This window comes from Eleginops maclovinus, chromosome 16 (genome assembly GCF_036324505.1).
Source record: "Eleginops maclovinus isolate JMC-PN-2008 ecotype Puerto Natales chromosome 16, JC_Emac_rtc_rv5, whole genome shotgun sequence".
NCBI lineage: Eukaryota > Metazoa > Chordata > Actinopteri > Perciformes > Eleginopidae > Eleginops > Eleginops maclovinus.
Genome location: NC_086364.1, coordinates 8,436,743 through 8,455,001, shown reverse-complemented (window position 1 = coordinate 8,455,001; position 18,259 = coordinate 8,436,743). Strand labels below are relative to the sequence as shown.

The window sequence follows — 18,259 nt, the reverse complement described above, 5'->3', positions numbered from 1 at the left end:
TTCTCCCTCAAGGAGTAGCTTGTGTTTATTTTTCACATTTATAATCCTTAATCCTTCACCAATCATACATATCCATAGACACAGTAAAGAGTTAAAAGATTTATTTTCCATATTACAACAGACAAGCAAAAAGATTTTCAGGGAGGACTGGAAACTAATTTCAGCTTTACAAATGTAATAGAAAAACGTGAAAAATTGAGAATATCAAAGTGATTTCATAGTAAAAAGAAAAAGAAGCCAAACACCAAAGGCACTGACAAACAAGAAGTATGTATAAAAAATGTTTTGCTCTGTAGAGAAGATTGTGGTCTGAATATCTCAAGTAAACGTACAGTACTTTAGAATATGTGTGACATGAGGTAAGCATTTGTGAGCATCGAGCACTTTCTGTGTCTGCAGTACAACGTCTTTAATAGGCCTCAGTAAATGTTCATGAGAGGTGGCACTTTAGGTCACAATGCTGGTTGAAATGCCCAAATGGAGCATATCATATGATTGAATTTTACAGAACATAGGAGTTTTGCCGAGATCATGTGATGAGTCATGGTTAATGCAGACATGACTTTATACACGAGTCTCTAGCATGGCATTTTTGATATCCACTGAAATGATGAGATGTCCCTTAAAGGGAAAAATAATTTGGTTATTTTAACCCAAATATTATCAGATGTGTAATTTTTCTTTCTATTACCTTCATAGTAAATCTAATAATTGTTTGCAAAAATATCCTTTTCCCCAATGTGAATATAAAACACAAATATTGCCAGCAGATCAACGCAGATTAGCACCAGTTCACACTCACAAATACATATGAAGACTGATTCTCGAGCATACAGAGAACATAATCAGGTGGATGGTGTGTGGGAAAAAAATAATAATAAACAGAAAATCAAGAAAAATAAACGGAAATGAAATTTAGCAAAATGTTAAATAACTTCAATATTTTCAGTCCATATATCTTTAAGGGCAGAAAAAAAACCGAAAGCAGTGACATTTCTTGTCTGTACCGAATAAAAAATAAATTACATAAAATGCATTCCCTGTTTGAGTCCTGACAAACGTTTCACCTCCCCATTTTGTGCATCATACTCCGCTCACTTCCTCAATGGCATTAGGATTATGGGTGAGAAAGTGCTTAGTCTTACTCCCAATCCTTGGAAATGACAGGGGGCAGAAACAAAGAGATGCTCTTCTTGTCCAAACACAAGCTCGTCCTGTTTGACTTGTTCACTGCCATAACTTCTTCCTGAATGCTTTCAGACGCTCTTTCATGTCCCCGCCCCCATATCTCTCAGACGCTTCATTCCATCATTCTCTTCAAATATCCCTCACAACTTGCGAATCACTAGAACAGTGGTGAGAACGCCAGCCAGGAAAACTCCCACTGTCTGCCATGTGGGTGTGCCAAAGTGGGACCGAATGCCCTCCTAAAAATCATGCAAATTAGACAAAAATATTATCAAGTGTCATTCAAACAAATAGGAGTTCAATTACTAATTAATACCCAATTGAAAAAAAACAACAAAAAGATACATGCTTTTTGTTTTGGGTGGCATTGTTAGCTTGCTTCTTACCCAGCCACCTTGCTCCCTGATCCAGTTGATGACATTTTCCTGAAGGTAGTCCATAGTCCAGCTTATTATTGTTCTGATGATGTCAGGAAGTTTGGTTACCATAGCCTGAGAAAGGTGGGAATGTTAAATACTCAAGAATTACAGTTGTTTTTAATCCATAAAATAGATACGTCTAACTTTTGTTTTATGAAGTGAGATACAACAGAGCTGCTTAACTCACTTTGATGACGAGTCGACAGGCAAAGTAAAACAGTGCAACCACCCTGCCCCAGTTGAATTTTCCATCTGCAAAGATCTCAATGGCAACCTTCATAAATATATCTTTGGAGGGACTGAGCTGGGAGTCATCTATCATCCTGCGGAGAACAACATTTAGAAATTATAAACAGGCTAATTATATAATAATAACAACTGGTAAACAAGTAGTTTATATTTCTCAGATTCGCGAATACACTATAAGGTGTCAAGCCTGCATGGGCAATAATAAAATGAGTAAAAGAACAAATTTAATAGACTCTGTCAAAGTCAAAGCAAATACGAACAAAGTCCATCTCCTTAGACTTTACAGTTTTGTGTAAAAACATATCGTGCCTTTAACACATCAAAAATAAAGCATCCTGCTACGCTGTTTGTCGGCATTTAATACACACTGAGCAAACACGCGCCGAACTCAAGTGCATTCATTAGACACAAGAAAAAAATAAAATAAATCAGGAGATTTTGTAGAGAAAGCTAATATTGTGATTTAATGGAAAATATAGCCAAAAGTGTATTTTATTTTGGACCTCTGCCTGGCACACTTTATTTTCTCCTATGAAATTGAGTGGAAGCTAAAATCCAGATACCACATCTAAACTGGGCACAGAAAGACCTCTGTGCACTTGTCAGTGACAGAGTGTTATTGATGGTGTTTGCTCTATATCAGACTGAACATTATTCATTTTAGTTTACAAACGATATTTCGGATGATGACTTTAGCACAACAAGATAGCTCACCTTTGAAGCTCTACATTTCCATCCAGTTCATCTCCAATCTGCTGCAGGCACTGGGCAAGCTTCTTGTGTTTTGGGTTGATCAGCTCTCCTCCACCCAGCTGTGCCCTGGTTATTTCAGTGTTTCCATTTCCGTGCCGCTGAACCCGCTTGTAGATGAAACTAAACAGGGAGAAACAGAAGATAGATATAAAGTATAAATTATACTTTGCCTTGTTTAATCATGAGACGTCGTACTGTGAAGTATATACTTACTCTTGTAACAAAACAGTTCCTACTTCGACTATCTGGTCTGCACTGGTGCCTGAAAAGACAAAGGTCAAAGTTAAATTGTCCAAATGCTGATACGATTTTACAACCAGTTACCTCATACATTACAAGGAAATAACAATAATGTAAAAACATCTGCTAGTATAACAGTACTTTCGCCGTCACCTGAATCTGAAGCCACCCTTTACTGTGGGTTTATTGAGATAAAGGACACTTGAAAATATATTTTTTGTAAATCATTTGTTCGTAATGTATACACCTATGTCGTTTATTAAGCTTGTGAGTTCGGTATACAAAGCCGGCATGATGATCCACAGTTTCATAGTTGTTAGCTAAGTTAATTAGGCTAACGTTAAGTCAATAAGTTAGTCGATGTTGTGGCTAAATAATACTGGACGTCTACTAAGTCTACCAACCGAGGAAACCCATACACATTGAGTTTGTCGTTGCCTTCTGAAATCTATGTTTTGGTTTTGTTTAAACATATTCGCTAACTCACTCTAGAACAGCTATCAGATAACCAAGCTAACAGTATCTATAAAATGCATAGTAGGTGCTAGCATGAGCTAACGCACTGCTAACGTTTGGGTTAGCTGACTTGCTAACCTCAGTTCAGCTAATGTTTCTGATAACAAGCAAACAAGCTACAACCACAGAGTAATAGATAGTTGTTCAAAGGTGAGATTATCTTTCTTTACAACGATGTTGGCGACACTGTCAGAGTCAGTTTATATAAAAAAACATCGCTGTTTCCAGCTGCTACCTTGATCGCCTCCTCCCCGGTGCGATGCCATCTTGCTGTGTATTTACTTGAACCTCTGGCGCTTAGGTAGAATCATGTGACGCATTGTTATACTGTCAGGGAATTTTGGAGTGGAAAAGATAGAAAATAATAAAACAGATATTTAATATTCACTTCCTACCAAGGTTAAATGGATTACACTTTAAATGTTAAAGGAGACCTACCCAACTAAATGACATTAATATTAAATCTGATTGTGAATAGGTGCTTTTGTTAACATGTAGGGTACGATTGGTATAACTATTATTATTATTTGTTATTGGGAATCAGTGAGATCTTTATGGAGCAATATGCAGAGCTGGGGATCGTACCAGTCCAGGAAGATAAAGTTGTCGGATGTCACTTGTGTTTGTGTTCTTTAATAACTTAAATATCTCTTTGACTCGATTTCTTATATAGCAAAAAGCAGTACATGTCTAGGAAGAATTCTCAAATAAATGAAAAAGTACTGTGAAATAAAAAATGAATAACGTTTAAATGAAAAATGTATGTTTAAACGTAGCCTAAATCTCTCTCGTACAGTTTGATAATGTTTTTGTTTTTACACATGATATTATCATGTAATTGATATTTATAATGTGTTAAAATGAAGGTCTTCAATATGTTCATATGCAATATATAACTACCTCTGGATTGTAGTTTCATTTTTAAAGTAGGCTCAATAAGGAAAGAAAAACATGTCTCTTTTTTTTTTTTTTAGCCTCGCCTTTTGAAACGTCACTTCCTGTGTGTCGCGCACTTCAGTCCGTCGCGCGCATCTTTAGGCCTCTTTACGACTCGGCAGGCAAAGATGGCGGATGCACAAGTACGTTCAGGAAAACGGCGTGGTGACTTTAAAACGATATTTTTACGCTTTACTAAACACATGTAACGGTTAACATTAAGTATGTGCATTTTCTAGCTTGTTATACACGGCTCAAGCCATTTTAAACCACATTTAGACTTGAAGAAATGCCATTTGTTGTTGCCGTTCTACATACCCTCGTGCAACGTTGGTCTAGCTGCGGTGCTACTCGGTTAGCTTAGCTTGCTACAACGTAACTATCTTCATTAGCCATGAATAGCTATGTGTGCATAAAGTAATAAACGGCCCTATCAACACGTTTTTACTATTACGTTAATACTACTTATTTAGGGGGATTGTGTAATTATTTTTCTTCAGGAGGAAGTCAATCTTGAACTAATGTTGGCTAATTTAGCGAGGCCGGGTGGTGGCGTCTGAATATTTCCCGGTTCCTTTTGTATTACAGTTTTAACTTGTCGTTCTCCTTGTTTCACAGACCGAGAAGGCTTATCAGAAACAGCCCACCATCTTCCAGAACAAAAAGCGTGTTCTGGTCGCTGATGGTGGCAAGGAGGTCAAGGAGAAGCTACCCCGCTACCACAAAAGTGTCGGACTGGGCTTCAAAACCCCAAGAGAGGTAACTTGAATTGTACGCAAAATGATCAAAACCAGTGTTAATTTAAGCTTTCAACTTGTCTTTGTTAGCTGCAAATGATGTTTTCTCACGATGGTCTTCCTAGCCCTTTAGGGTTCTGACGATAATGCCTTATGGCAATGCTGATGCAGTCTCTCAAAAAAAAAAAGTGATTTAATTTAGCCAAGGAACATGTATAGTGATAAATGGTATTAACTCTTCCCCTTTCCCCCATCAGGCTATTGATGGCACTTACATTGACAAGAAATGCCCCTTCACTGGAAATGTGTCCATCCGCGGCCGTATCCTCTCAGGTACATTCACCGTTTTACACTTTACTCTTATTTTTACTTGCACAAGTCTATTGGCAAGGGATTTGGAGGCTGCAACAGATAACTTGGTGTCAATTAAACTTCACACCCCATTTAAAACTGAACATGTAGAGTCCTTCAAAATGTATTTTAAAGTTTCATTCATTTAATCTGCAAATGTAATGTATGACCACAAACACATTCCAGAATATATAGCTTTACTTTACCATTTATTATACAGTTGAGACTTGCAGGGATGTAGTTTAATTCCAGTGATATGCAGGTTACAATGTCCAGCATGGTACTGTGTGTATTACACTGACTACAAATCAACATACCCTTGTGCAGGAGATGCAACCCAAGCCAGAACCAGTCTTTACAGGGTAACTTGCCACAAACGTAATATTGACCTTCCCTTTACCTGTCACTATACTACAAATGATGTTTTTCTCACGATGGTCTTCCAAGCCTAGGCGCTGACGACAATGCCTTATGGCAACACTGATGTGGTGGAGTGACAATCCTATTAGTCTCGCGTTGATTGGTTCTTCGTTGCAATATACACAGACTCTAACTCTTACCTCTCTTGTGATTTTACAGGTGTGGTGACCAAAATGAAGATGCAGAGGACTATCGTTATCAGACGTGACTACCTGCATTACATCCGCAAGTACAACCGTTTTGAGAAGAGGCACAAGAACATCTCTGTCCATCTGTCACCTTGCTTCAGGTACCACACTGCCCACGTGCTTATAATTAAAGGGTTCTACAGCTGTTGAAAACATGGTGCACCCAGAAATTGACACTTATCTAAAGTATTATTATCAAATGTCTGGACAATAGTGCTGTAATTGTTTCCCTATTGGGCTCCATTTCTTAATGCTTATACCTGTTCATTGTCAGTCTGTGTAACAGCCAAACGTAGAACATAAATTGCTGCAAATGATGTTTTTCTCACGATGGTCTTCCTAGCTCAAAAAGCTGTGACGATAATGCCTTTGGCAAACACTGATGCAGTCTGACTTTAATGCGAACATCCTGTTTAAATGTTTAGCCTTTATTGACTTGGAAAGAAGTACCCCAACCACCTGTTAATCTATTTCTTCACTGTGGTGTTTTCTACAGAGACGTCTCAGTTGGAGACAATGTCACTGTCGGAGAGTGCCGACCACTCAGCAAGACCGTGAGGTTCAACGTCCTCAAAGTGACAAAGGCTGCTGGTGCCAAGAAGCAGTTCCAGAAGTTTTAGGTGTGACTGTGAGCAGGAAGGCTGCTGTTGGCTAACTTGTGTCACTGTCAAATAAAAAAAAAAATCTTGTTTAAATTGCTTAGTTTGTCATAATTTTCTTTGGTTTTGGAACTAAAAGGTACATGCCACAATAAGTTGTATACAGAGTAACTTGTGTCAAACCTAATATTGACCTTCCCTTTACCTGTCACTATACTACAAATGATGTTTTTCTCACGATGGTCTTCCAAGCCTTCTAGGCGCTGACGACAATGCCTTATGGCAACACTGATGTAGTAGAGTGACAATCCTATTAATCTCGTGTAGATTGGATTCTTTGCAATATACATAGACTTCAACTCTTACCTCTTCTGTGATCTAACAGGTGGTGAACAAAAGATTATTTTTTTGTTCACATGAGTTTCTGCTATTTGTCTAATTAAGTAGTGTTGCGGTACAATTATGACATAATGGGGACCAGAGTTTATAAATCATTCTAAAATATATATATTTTAAATGGAAGGAATTATGAGGGTTTAAAGGCTTGGATAATAACAAGTTGAAATGTTAGGCTGTTAAGAAAATGTAGGTAAAATATAATTTGGAAAGTTAATCAGAGCAAAGCATATCAAACATATTTTATCTATCTTTTGTGCGATGACACATTAGGTAAGTTTTATTGGATCATTTTAATAGATTATAAAGTCGGTAAGAAGCTACCACACTTAATTCAGCAACAATGAGTAACTGAAGTTATTTCTTGGCACCAGCGTCTTTATTTCAATGACCCTCCAAAACACTTCGCAGAACGAGGCAGTTCATAACATTTCCAAAACTAATATGCAATCCAGAATTAGCAAATAATTGAAATGTGCCCACTCGCATCACACAATGATTATCTTTAGTATTTGTGAACCGTTGAGGAAATCACTGTTAGAGTGATTGAGATCATTGCAGTGTAATACTGAAGTGATTGCATAATGAAAGCGTTAGTTTCACCATCTGATATAATTTGCTAAATTGGGAGCAAAGCGACAAAAGCAAACAAGATAAAAGTTCATAAACAGTTCATACATCATTGAGAATCTCTAATGGTAGAAGCCTACTCTGCACCCACAGCGCCCCCTAGCGTCTCATTGGTTCAGAACACTTCTCCCCTGAATGAAGTATATCCAGCAGATGGCGACATATACCTACTTTATGTTAAACAACCAATATTCAAATCCTATACATAGGGCTACGTGATGCATCAGGAGAGTTCTTATGATAGCATCTTAATCATTGATGCTCGATTCTTGTGAGTTACTTCGAAATTGAAGCTGCTAAAACTCGGTGGACTAAAAGGTACAATATTTCATCTGAGATGAATGGCAGGTAATGGGACATTCTCAAGTTAGACAAGTATGTCAAAACTACAGTGCAGTATTTGGATTCATAGACTTTGTTTCTTTCAACCACTTAGTGACAGCTACTTTATAGGAAATTAAATTGACACTAGGCATGGTCGGACATTTGAATGAACAATAAGAGGGATTATTACCAGGACAGGGTTAATGACCCCAACATCATTGATGCTGTATGTACAAAAATATATGACCTCCTTCCTTTGTACCATTGCAGCCATAATGATGCTCAACAGTGTCTGATATCCAAATAAACATATTTAGATACATACAGCCTGTCTGCATCAGCTAAGTCATTTGCATGTGTCCTTATTTCAGCCTGAGAAGATGACAGTTTTACTGTATGGGACTCAGTAAGCCCCACCCCCTCCTCTCATCCATCCCTATGATCCATCCTCCCTTAATCCCGTCCTTCTGTCTGCTGAGTGCCATGGCAGAGGCGACCATTACCATAATGATGCTGTACATGTTTTCCCCCTAATGCTCCAGTGAATAGGTCCCATATGGTGACGATGTTAGCAGGAGAAAGTGGTTAATGTGAACTCAGCCGTGTAAACGGTACCATCATTTAATGATAATGAGGGTTAGCAGACACCATGTAAAACCTTGCTTTGCAAAAAACAAGCATTTTCCCTCAATTATAGGTTTCACTTGTGTTTTTGTTGTACTAACAAAGATCCCATCTCTCCGCCCATCCTACAATATTTACCTAAACAGCAGTCTTCTAACCACAAATTGTCCTCTTTTGTACTGGGGCTTTCCCAGCTCCTTCTCTCCATATGCACAGACACTACGGGAGGGTGGGAGGGCCCCAGGATGTTCTCTGAATAACAGGCCCTCTCTTCAGCAGACACCCCAGGGAGCTGCACTGCTCAGCAGGCCACCCAGTCCACATGAGCACACACTACTCCCACAGAGTGTTTGTTTGAGCGCAGAGGTCTGATCCCTCAAAAAGTCTGAGCAACTATAATAAACTCAAGCTGACAGTGTTCAACTGTGATAATGTGTGCTGCTAGAGAAGCCTGTCAGTAGCTGACTCTATGGAGAAACTAGTACATCTAGCGAGGCGATGCATTCTGTTCTAGTGAATCAAGGAGAGACCTCTCTCAGTCACATTTGATGATTTTCCTTTGGAACATTTTTGCAGCCCATTATTGATTATCTTCGTGTAGGTCTTTCTGTCCTGCTGCAGAAGAAGAATACACCCATACTCGTAAAACAGAAGGATAATGTACGTTCTGCATTTTACCAATCTATAGTGTTAGGAGCAGTGGGCTGCCTTTATGTACGGCGCCTGGGGAGCAGTTTAGGGAACGATGCCTTGCTCAGGGACACCTCAGTAGCACTTGGTCTTTCGGGGACCTGTACCCGGTGAGCGTCCAGTTCCCAAGTCCCTATGGACTTCACCACCAATACTACAGAAAGCCTTACCACAACAAGTTCAACCTTTTGAGATACTCTATGAACCATCCTACGAAAATATCATATATAGGCTGGCCAACAACATGCTCTCTGTACCCAACCATGTCCTGATGAGCGAATATGAATTGTTACCATCAAATATCCGATAGAGGATCTTTGAGGATGATTCTCTTCAGTGATGGTGAGTTTATGTTAAATGTCTGTTTCATTGTATCTTGTTCTTAATATTTGTCCTGGCTGATGTTCAAAATGGAGCTGCTGTGATGCAAGATAATATTCAGACTCCATCTGACTTGGAAAATATTATAGTCTTCTATCATAGAGTACCTTGTTTTCACAAAAAAGTCATTGTTTGTTAAAGCAACCAATAAATGGTAAGTAGTTTATTTGTGTTATTTTCGGCAGGGCAGTTTAGTTGTATAGAAAAAGCTTGTTATAATGTGCTGTGAGTTTTTGTTATCCTTTATATGTATCCTAGATGTATAACTGTTTGTCTTGCTAAGGCAACATTCGAAAGCTATAGGTTATATACTTTTTACTCTTGGTAGCAGGATGAACAATGTCTAAAACAGTGGGCATTTTAGCATGCTTTTGCAATTTTTCTCAGGGTATTATGTGTTAGATATAAACAAATGGGAGTGAAATGCAGTTTGAGAAGTGAAAATCTGCTCAGCCACTCAGAGATATCAATGCCTAAGGTAAAAAGATGAAATTTGTAGCCTGCAAATATGAGGGCGTAGGTTTCAAGGAGTATAACATCAGTAGTCTGTAGGTGGGAATTTTCCACACTTGACCGGGAGAAACATACATTACTGAGAACATAAAACCCTTTGAAAGGCTCGTAAATGTATTATGTTACGAGGATATGGAGCTGGAGATATAGGACCCTGGGAACAGATAAATTCCATGCTGTCATTTTTTTATCATTTACCATATATCCCAAAGCCCAGACTCACAGTGCTGCTAGCACATGGTCTATTTTAGTTTCCATGTTATTGTAGGATATTCATTCATTTTTTACAGCACCTTTGGAATGATTTTTGATCTAATTGGCTATTATTTTAGATTATAATTTAGACTATTCAGTCAGCACACGTCCTCCTCCCTCACATTGAAATATGTTCTTCTCCAGGTGGGGATGTGTGATTTTAGTGATAGGGAAGCCAGCCCCTCCCCCGCCTCTTCATGGCTTTGCTTAATAACTCCCAATTTTCCATCTGGAGTCATCGCCAAAAGGTGAGAGTGAGCAGTGTAGATTTAGATTTAGTGCTCCATTCGTCACAGTCCAACCACCCCCACGGGCCAGCGAGGTCAGAGATGGCCCTCTGTATATACAAAATAAATGTATTTTGTCAAGAGGGAGTAAAATATGGCCTAACGATGTTTTTTAACACTCATATATCATGTATCACAAATCTGGATGAACGTCTCTGCTCTGTCTGTGGCAGTAGACAAACAGTCTTATGAACTGTCCCTCTTTACATTCCTGCAGTTTGCCAACATGTTTACCCAGTGTCACACAGCGTACTTGCAGTCGTGCTTACTTGTGTATCTAATGGCAAGGATGTTAGCTCAGAGGGCCAGCCTTATGAGGGTAATAGCCACTATCAAAACAGAGGCCTTCTGGTGTCCCAGCAGGAGGTTTGGTCAGCAGGGGGGTCGTATAGTCCCTGGACCCTCGTTCTGGGTTGTTTGTAGGCTGTCTGCAGCGACCAGCAGAAAAACAGCAGCAGTAGACCTGATGGGCTCAACAGATGGAGGCATGTTATGTGCATAGAGGCCTGGGCTGTAACAGATAAAGCCCTTTGTCAGCACAACAGGCCTCATCCTTGGCTGGGATAAATATGGGTAGGTTTTGCATAATTTTGAGGTTTAAGTAAACAAGAGAAATACAAGTATAAGAAATGCAGTAAGAGTTATTCTCAAGTAAAAGTATAGCTAATAGCATCAAAACACACATATAGTAGAACATGTGTTCTCATTATGTAATATTGCCCACTTCAGAATTATGTAATATATTATATTGTTGGATTATATTTATAGAAAATTAAATGTCTAAGTATCATGTTTATGTTGTAACTGGTAAAGGTAGGACTGTTTTTCTCCGATAATTTCAACATATCACAAACCAAATTAATCATGTTGGTTTTTACGGTCCATTTTCCCCTCTTTTCTTCCATCTGTGCTTCTTCTTATCTCCAAATATGTGTCAGTTATTCTATTATTTAGATTTACTCTACTATATCTATCCATTGTACAAGGATAGGGGATTATCTTAACACCATTTCCTTGTTATAGCTTTTTATAGCTTTTAACAATACACTATTTAGGATCATAATTCCTATCTCTAATCTGTACATTTTCTTCAATAAATCAAAGGTGGGGCTGGTTTTAAACTGTATGTATTGTCAGCTTTATGTATAATACTACATACGTATTGCTGTTTTAGTTATCTTTTGTATTATTAATAAACCTTTTCTAAGTGACTCAATAAATTAAATGTTGGATAACGCTAACATGTGACTCTTTTGCTGTTGTGGCCCTAGACTTTTCTCTATCCTTGTAGTTTTATTGACAGCATTTGAATACGCAACCATTAAACTCATCACTGTCCAGCATCTTCACTGCTGGGGATGCACAACAGGAACACTGTGGGCTGCATTGAGGGTCAGTGCAGGGTCACTCTCCACATCTGGACATGTCATCAGCCCTCACGATCTGCACAAAGACAGCCAATGTTCCTGCGCCAAACACCGAGTAGAGTCTGAAAACATCATATTAAAAAATATCTTACATTGCATTCAGTCACAAACAAATGGTCATGTGTATGAGCTGCAAACTGTACGTACACATATCAAAGGTGGTTGGGTATGGCTTACTGTCCGGGTTTGGTGTCGGGATTTGTCAAAGTCAGTGAAAGTAGATCTGGAGGTTAATGAGCATGTCAAGATCTATTACTCTCAGGTTAGAGGTTGGGGTCATACTTATCAGTGTGTGATATCTGCAGGAGCACCCTGAGCTGCTTAACTGATTTTAAGTGATTTAACAGATGTGGCTCCCACTCTTCGCTCACACATAATTTGTGAGTTGTGTCTGCTATGAAAACATTGGTTATTATGTTATGATTCACACATTAAGGAAAATCAGAAGTGTAAAGTTCAATTGCGGCTGTTTGATTCCAGATACCCCAAACTAACGATTACACTTTCTTGATTGATTGTCGCTCACCTGGCCAGCCGGGTAAGCGGAGAGCCCTGCAACACATCCCAGATTTGCACGACAGCTCCTAATTCAATATTCTCATGTTCAGCCGTGTTCTCGCCTGTCTGTCAGACAGAGTACCTGTCTGGCATGTGTGAGTGTGTTGGGCATCTCCAGTTTTACACCTGTTGTCAGATCAAAGTGGGGACTGGTGCTGTCGGGTCACAGGACGGGGTGTTGCATGCAGCAGGGCTCTCGGGTCAGGTGAGAACCATCCAGCATGGCTGTCATCACAGCATCCCCGGGGTGTGCTCTCGCTGAATGATGGCCTCACACTGGAGCCACGGAGCCGTACACGATCCAGAAAATCAGGCTGGATCTGGACTGCATAACTAAAAAGTGATGTTTCAGTGCTTCATGCATGATGCCAGGTGACTTTGGTTTGCAGATGGAAGACATTTATAATCAGGTGGACAAAGTACTCAGTTCTTTCACTATAAGTAGTAATACCACAGTGTATTGATTATTCTGTTACAAGTAAGAACCCTGCATTTTCCGTTTTTCTTAAGAAATAGTACAACGGTTTATCCATAAAATATACTTAAATTACCAAAATGAAACACTTAAAGTAAGTTATAATGATGTTGGATTACAAATATTGATGCATTATGCATTATCACATGATAATCACTGGAGAAATCATTTTTATGTGTTACCATAAAATGCAAAGAAGAGGTTGTACATTTCACCAAGCATCAGTAATGGATATCTTTACCTTTATTTATATTTGATTTTCATTCATTTGAATATTCACAGCAACTTAAGCTACCAAATAAAAATAAAAATACAATATTGGCCCTAAAGTGCAGTGAAGTAGAAATAAAGGACAGTAAATGGAAATACGAAGTATTTCAAGTACTGTATGTTAAAGGTGAATGTACAGTTCTTGGGTAAGTGTACTAAGGTACTGTCTACAACTGTGTACACACAAATAAAAAGCTATACAAAGCAGAACTTTAAACTTTAAAGCACAGAATGACTCCACAAATACCAAAAGTTATTTGCAGGCATTCTTAGAGCCTGTATTTGATACTCTTACAAAGGTACTGTAAAGTTGAACACTTCTCTCTATTAAAAGGTAACAGGAGAAACTCAAAGCAACGCCCCACAGCAACAGTTTGTGCTGATATCGAGCAGTTCCTCTGCTACAGGAGGAATTCACCCTGGCAGATGGCGGGGCCGAGGCCCCTGAGGCCCCAGGCAATGCTACACCCTGGGACCCGGATACCTAATCGCGCCCTGTTGAGCCTCTCACCTGCTGCTCTGCCGCTCACAATGTTATCTCATCTCCCTGACCTATTGTGGCTCCCATCGGTGATAATGACAGTAGAGAGACCCACGCAGAGGCTGGCTCTCCCTGGAGAGAGGCAGGTTCATGGGAAACCTCGGAGTAATCGATCTCTCCTCCTCGCCTCCTCTGCTGGATCTCATTTCTTCATTCGTTTTGAACTGCACACTGCTACTGTGGTGTTTATGTTGGAGGAACAGATTTCTTTGATTTCAGGGCAGCTATTCTTAGAGCTGCATGAGTAGCTGTGTTAAAACATTTTTTTAAATTAGGTGGCTGGCCCTTTACCTCTTTACCCCCTATACGCAATTAGTTATCCTGTTCAAAATATAGGAATGCAACTATTTTAATTACATAATCCAAGTTATTTTATTATTTCTTATTACAGTTTTCTACAAATGTTTTTAAATGGGCAATGAAGCTACAAAACAATGGTGCATTTATTGCTGTCAAACTTTTATTATATGTTCAATATAAATTGAATTAGGATTGTAACAGAGCAAAATATATTTTTTTATATTCTACGCAAAAGCTTTTCACTGAAAATAATACATCCAGAAAACCCTTTTGAAGTCCCCAACCGTTTGATTTGTTGCTGTGAAGTACATATGTTTAATATGTTACTCAAATCGATTAATATTACACTTGTGCTATAATTTAATGACTTTAGTGTCAGCCACTGTACTTAAAAGGCAAAAACTCTCTCAGACAGCATGACAAGTCATTGTAATATAACTCTGACATAAACATACTATGAAAAATGATATATATTTTTTATGTCTTCCAATTTGTTTTATTACTCTCAAGTGTTATTTCTCAACGGGACAACATTTCAACTCTTTGACTCTGTCTCCCCACATGAGCTCATAAGCTGTCACACCATAAATCTGCATCTTTGGTTAACCACATTTGGGTTCATTCTGAAAACACAGTTCTTGCAAACCTTACCAAACCAGAGTGTTGTGGAGAATCTTGTTGTTGTTGTTGTTGTTGACTTCTTTCTTCTTGCTCTACACAGTTTTGATTTCAACTCAGTCATTTCCCCTGAGAACGCACCAAGTCCCTACATGTGTGACAGGTTTCCTACCAATACAACCTGACTGTTAGTTCCTTACAAATTAAAACATTGTTTCCAACATTTCCCATAACCCATTTTGGCAGGGTTTTTTATTAGATCCTCCATTTTTCCTCTAATGTCCACTTTTATTACACTCAATACACCTTGGAAACCTCAGCTGATGCTCTACAACTATAAAGAAGATGGGACTTTTTTTGTGACCAGTAAAACTGTCTCCATGCGTAAAGGCAGTTGTTTGCCACTATTTTCTCCTAAATAAAATGTTCAGGTGCTGATGAAAAGCTTTATGGTAGTTATTTGCTCTCCTGTGGGCCACATGTGTTATACAACACATAAAAGGTGCACAGCTTTAAACTTGTGGATGCATTTCAAATCCTTTTGTGCTGGTGCTGTTGCAAACATAAAGGGAAGGAAGTGACGGGAGTTTCACAATGATGTGTTTCATTACCAGTTACTGTATGTATGAATAGAAAATGGAGTATCTTCTTGCCTCTGTGAATTACAGCTAACAAGAGAAGAAAAGGGATAGAGCATGCCCACTGTCTGTGCAACTTAAACTGTAGTCCTCTTTGTAGTCGTACAATCAATATGTTAACAATAGAAAGGAAACAGAGTTCTTTACATCCGAGACAATGCAAAGTGAAACCACGTGTTTGGTTTTCACAAACTCTTACAGATTTGCCTTTGTCAAGTTTTCTGTTAACTTTCCCACTTTAGCTTTAGACGTTTGGTTTGAATTTATGAACTTTTTGATTTATGAAATCTGGAAGGTATTTTCTGCTTTTCATTCTCTGGCAGAACCAGACACCCTTCATCAAATGTTATGTGTAATGTTGAAAAACCTGCCTATAATCAAGAGATTATATGCTACATACTTTTCTTTTTTTGGACAGGGCTCCACCAAATGGAGAAATTAAAAACTGCTAACCGATATCGCAGCTACAAAGTTCGATTTTTCATCAATACAAGTAAAACTGTAAGAAAGCTCACTGTCCAAAGAATCTGATCCTCATGAGAACAATTCTGTTTTTAGGTCAGTTATCCAAACTGTTGACATGGAGAAAGTTGTAGATGTAGATAAGAATAAAATAAATACCATTTGTGATTTCTCTGTTTGAAGCTCTTTCTTATTAATTACGACATTATACAGTTGAGGGAGATTTAAAGTCAAACATCTCTATTAAAAGTCTGAATACAAGACCATTTAAATGGGGTCTTTGTGTGAAAAATGGAAATGAAGAGAAATGGAGATCACGACCTACATGTCCTATGTGGAAATTATGGCCCTGGCTGACATGCCTTTTCTGCAGGCAAAACAAATCTTGCAGCAGGACCCCCTCTCTGAGAAACAGAGGGGGGTTTCACTGCGAGAGAAGCCAATGAAGGGACACTGCTGATAACCCTGTTCCATTGTGTGCCTGGCTGCCAGAACATCTCTGTTTCACAGCAGTATGTAAAACATGATAGAGATAACAGTCAATCCCAAACATTCTTCAAAAGAAAAAACAAATCCTACATTTTTCCCTTCACTTCAGCAAACAGCAAATGTCCTTATCTTAAGATAGATTGCATCTGTATAGACCACCACAATCCAAAGAGATTGAATTCAGAGGCCTCCCAGGACTAAATTGCATTTTCAAACATTGAACATTTGAAAATATACTTAGTTAATAGAGAGAGAAATTATGTTTATTTATTCACAGACTTAATAAAGCCTCAATGCATGCCAGTTATGGAAAACCCTTACGCCCAATTCCTTGCATCATACACTGACACCCACACCAGCTAGATTAGCTTTAGCACTAATTAAGCTCACACTCAATTAATAAGCTAACATGTTTCATTTTGAACACCTTTCAGTTATTAAGCTGGCTGTTCTGGGACACCATGCAAAACTGACAAAGTCAATTTGAAATAATTTCTTTCAACATACCAACCCAACAAAATAATGTGGTAAAAATTGCTTCAAGGACTTTAAGGGAATGCCAAGTTAGGTTCCTCCTGGAGGTAGCTGGCTAGTTAGCCGACATACAGGTTGAATTAGGAAAAGTCGAACAGACGGCTCTCTATTCCTAACACGTTCCTGTTGTGCTTATTGTTTAGAAACCTTAAAAAAGAAACCATCATCCAAGACTGAATAACAAACCAGTATTGCTCTTATCTCTTTCTTATCTTTTCTAATTATTCACTTCAGCATGTAAAAAAACTATCAACTTGACAAAGCCAGTCAATATCTTCAATAGGAGTTGCTTTGACATTTACGTCTTTATTCAACTTTTACTAAATTGTGACATTGATTCAGAAAACAGCCATTATCCGGCCTTCTGTCGGATCTACCACTGAAAATCAATTGATTTGTTATGACTGCTGGTTCAAGCTAATTTTTATTTCTAGAGCAATGAGCTTCACACTTACATGCACGCTGGATCTGCCGCAGACATAAAGGTGATTTCAGTGACCTCCTGTAACATAAGCTGACCCACCTTCTAAACACAGGGAATCAGTGTATCATTACAGTAATGACGATAATTAACCGGTATGCGACAACCCTAATGTCACAGAGGACACTTCCCTTCCATCAAACCCATCTCTGAGATTTTTCATCAATAACAACAGAATCTTTGTTTGCTTTTCACTCATCATGTCAAAAAAAGTGACTCATTTAATGACATACACATGGAAAGAAAAAAAAAGTCAATGTTGCTCTGCATCCTAGTGAGGTGGCCCCAACATAAACAGAGATCTGTGGAGCTAGAATAAACTTCCTCTGCTTGCACTGGTGCGCACACTTCCTAAGGGGATTGAGCGATGCATCAGATTGAACCCCGTTCTCCGTGAGGGCTGGATGCGTTTGACTCTACTGGCAAGCAGGCCAACCAGGCAAATTCAAGCCACATGTCCTCATGTTACTGTTTGTGGAAAACAAAATGGACGTTTTATCAGCAGCTCTAGCGTAGTGTTCATCTGTCAATTGTGGTCCATACTGGAATAGCTCAACAATACAGAAGTCCAAGGCCCTAAAGGATTGTTTCTAATGATTGATATCCTTGATTCTTCCAGTAGTGCCAACAACATGTCAAAATGTTCTTTCAGTTACGAAATACCGTAACAACTGCTTAAAGCACAAACTCTTTGGACATTCATGGTTCCAAGTTGATGTATCCTGTTGGCTTTGGTGATCCCCTGACTTTTTCTAAAGCTCCACCATGAG

General features: G+C 38.7%; 2 protein-coding genes and 4 non-coding genes across 6 annotated transcripts; 5 read left to right on the top strand and 1 right to left on the bottom strand.

The window, feature by feature from the left end:
• Positions 1-86: 86 nt before the first annotated feature.
• On the bottom strand, positions 87-3,692 carry LOC134877792 (apoptosis regulator BAX-like). Its single transcript, XM_063903431.1, has 6 exons — positions 3,601-3,692; positions 2,823-2,871; positions 2,571-2,729; positions 1,795-1,930; positions 1,575-1,679; positions 87-1,427 (listed from the first exon to the last, which is right to left on the bottom strand). Exons 1-6 carry the CDS (start codon positions 3,629-3,631, stop codon positions 1,329-1,331), a joined length of 579 nt encoding a protein of 192 aa, XP_063759501.1. The 5' UTR covers positions 3,632-3,692; the 3' UTR covers positions 87-1,328.
• A 647-nt stretch (positions 3,693-4,339) lies between these two features.
• Positions 4,340-6,692, top strand: rps11 (ribosomal protein S11). The gene is made up of 5 exons (XM_063903432.1): positions 4,340-4,444; positions 4,920-5,060; positions 5,296-5,371; positions 5,969-6,098; positions 6,494-6,692. Exons 1-5 carry the CDS (start codon positions 4,430-4,432, stop codon positions 6,615-6,617), a joined length of 486 nt encoding a protein of 161 aa, XP_063759502.1. The 5' UTR covers positions 4,340-4,429; the 3' UTR covers positions 6,618-6,692.
• LOC134878800 (small nucleolar RNA SNORD35) lies at positions 5,130-5,213 on the top strand. Its single transcript, XR_010167740.1, has one exon. It is a non-coding gene; the product is annotated as a small nucleolar RNA SNORD35 (small nucleolar RNA).
• LOC134878802 (small nucleolar RNA SNORD35) lies at positions 5,802-5,882 on the top strand. The gene has a single exon (XR_010167742.1). It is a non-coding gene; the product is annotated as a small nucleolar RNA SNORD35 (small nucleolar RNA).
• LOC134878783 (small nucleolar RNA SNORD35) lies at positions 6,306-6,389 on the top strand. The gene has a single exon (XR_010167724.1). It is a non-coding gene; the product is annotated as a small nucleolar RNA SNORD35 (small nucleolar RNA).
• A 121-nt stretch (positions 6,693-6,813) lies between the features above and the next one.
• LOC134878801 (small nucleolar RNA SNORD35) lies at positions 6,814-6,897 on the top strand. The gene has a single exon (XR_010167741.1). It is a non-coding gene; the product is annotated as a small nucleolar RNA SNORD35 (small nucleolar RNA).
• Positions 6,898-18,259: the final 11,362 nt, after the last annotated feature.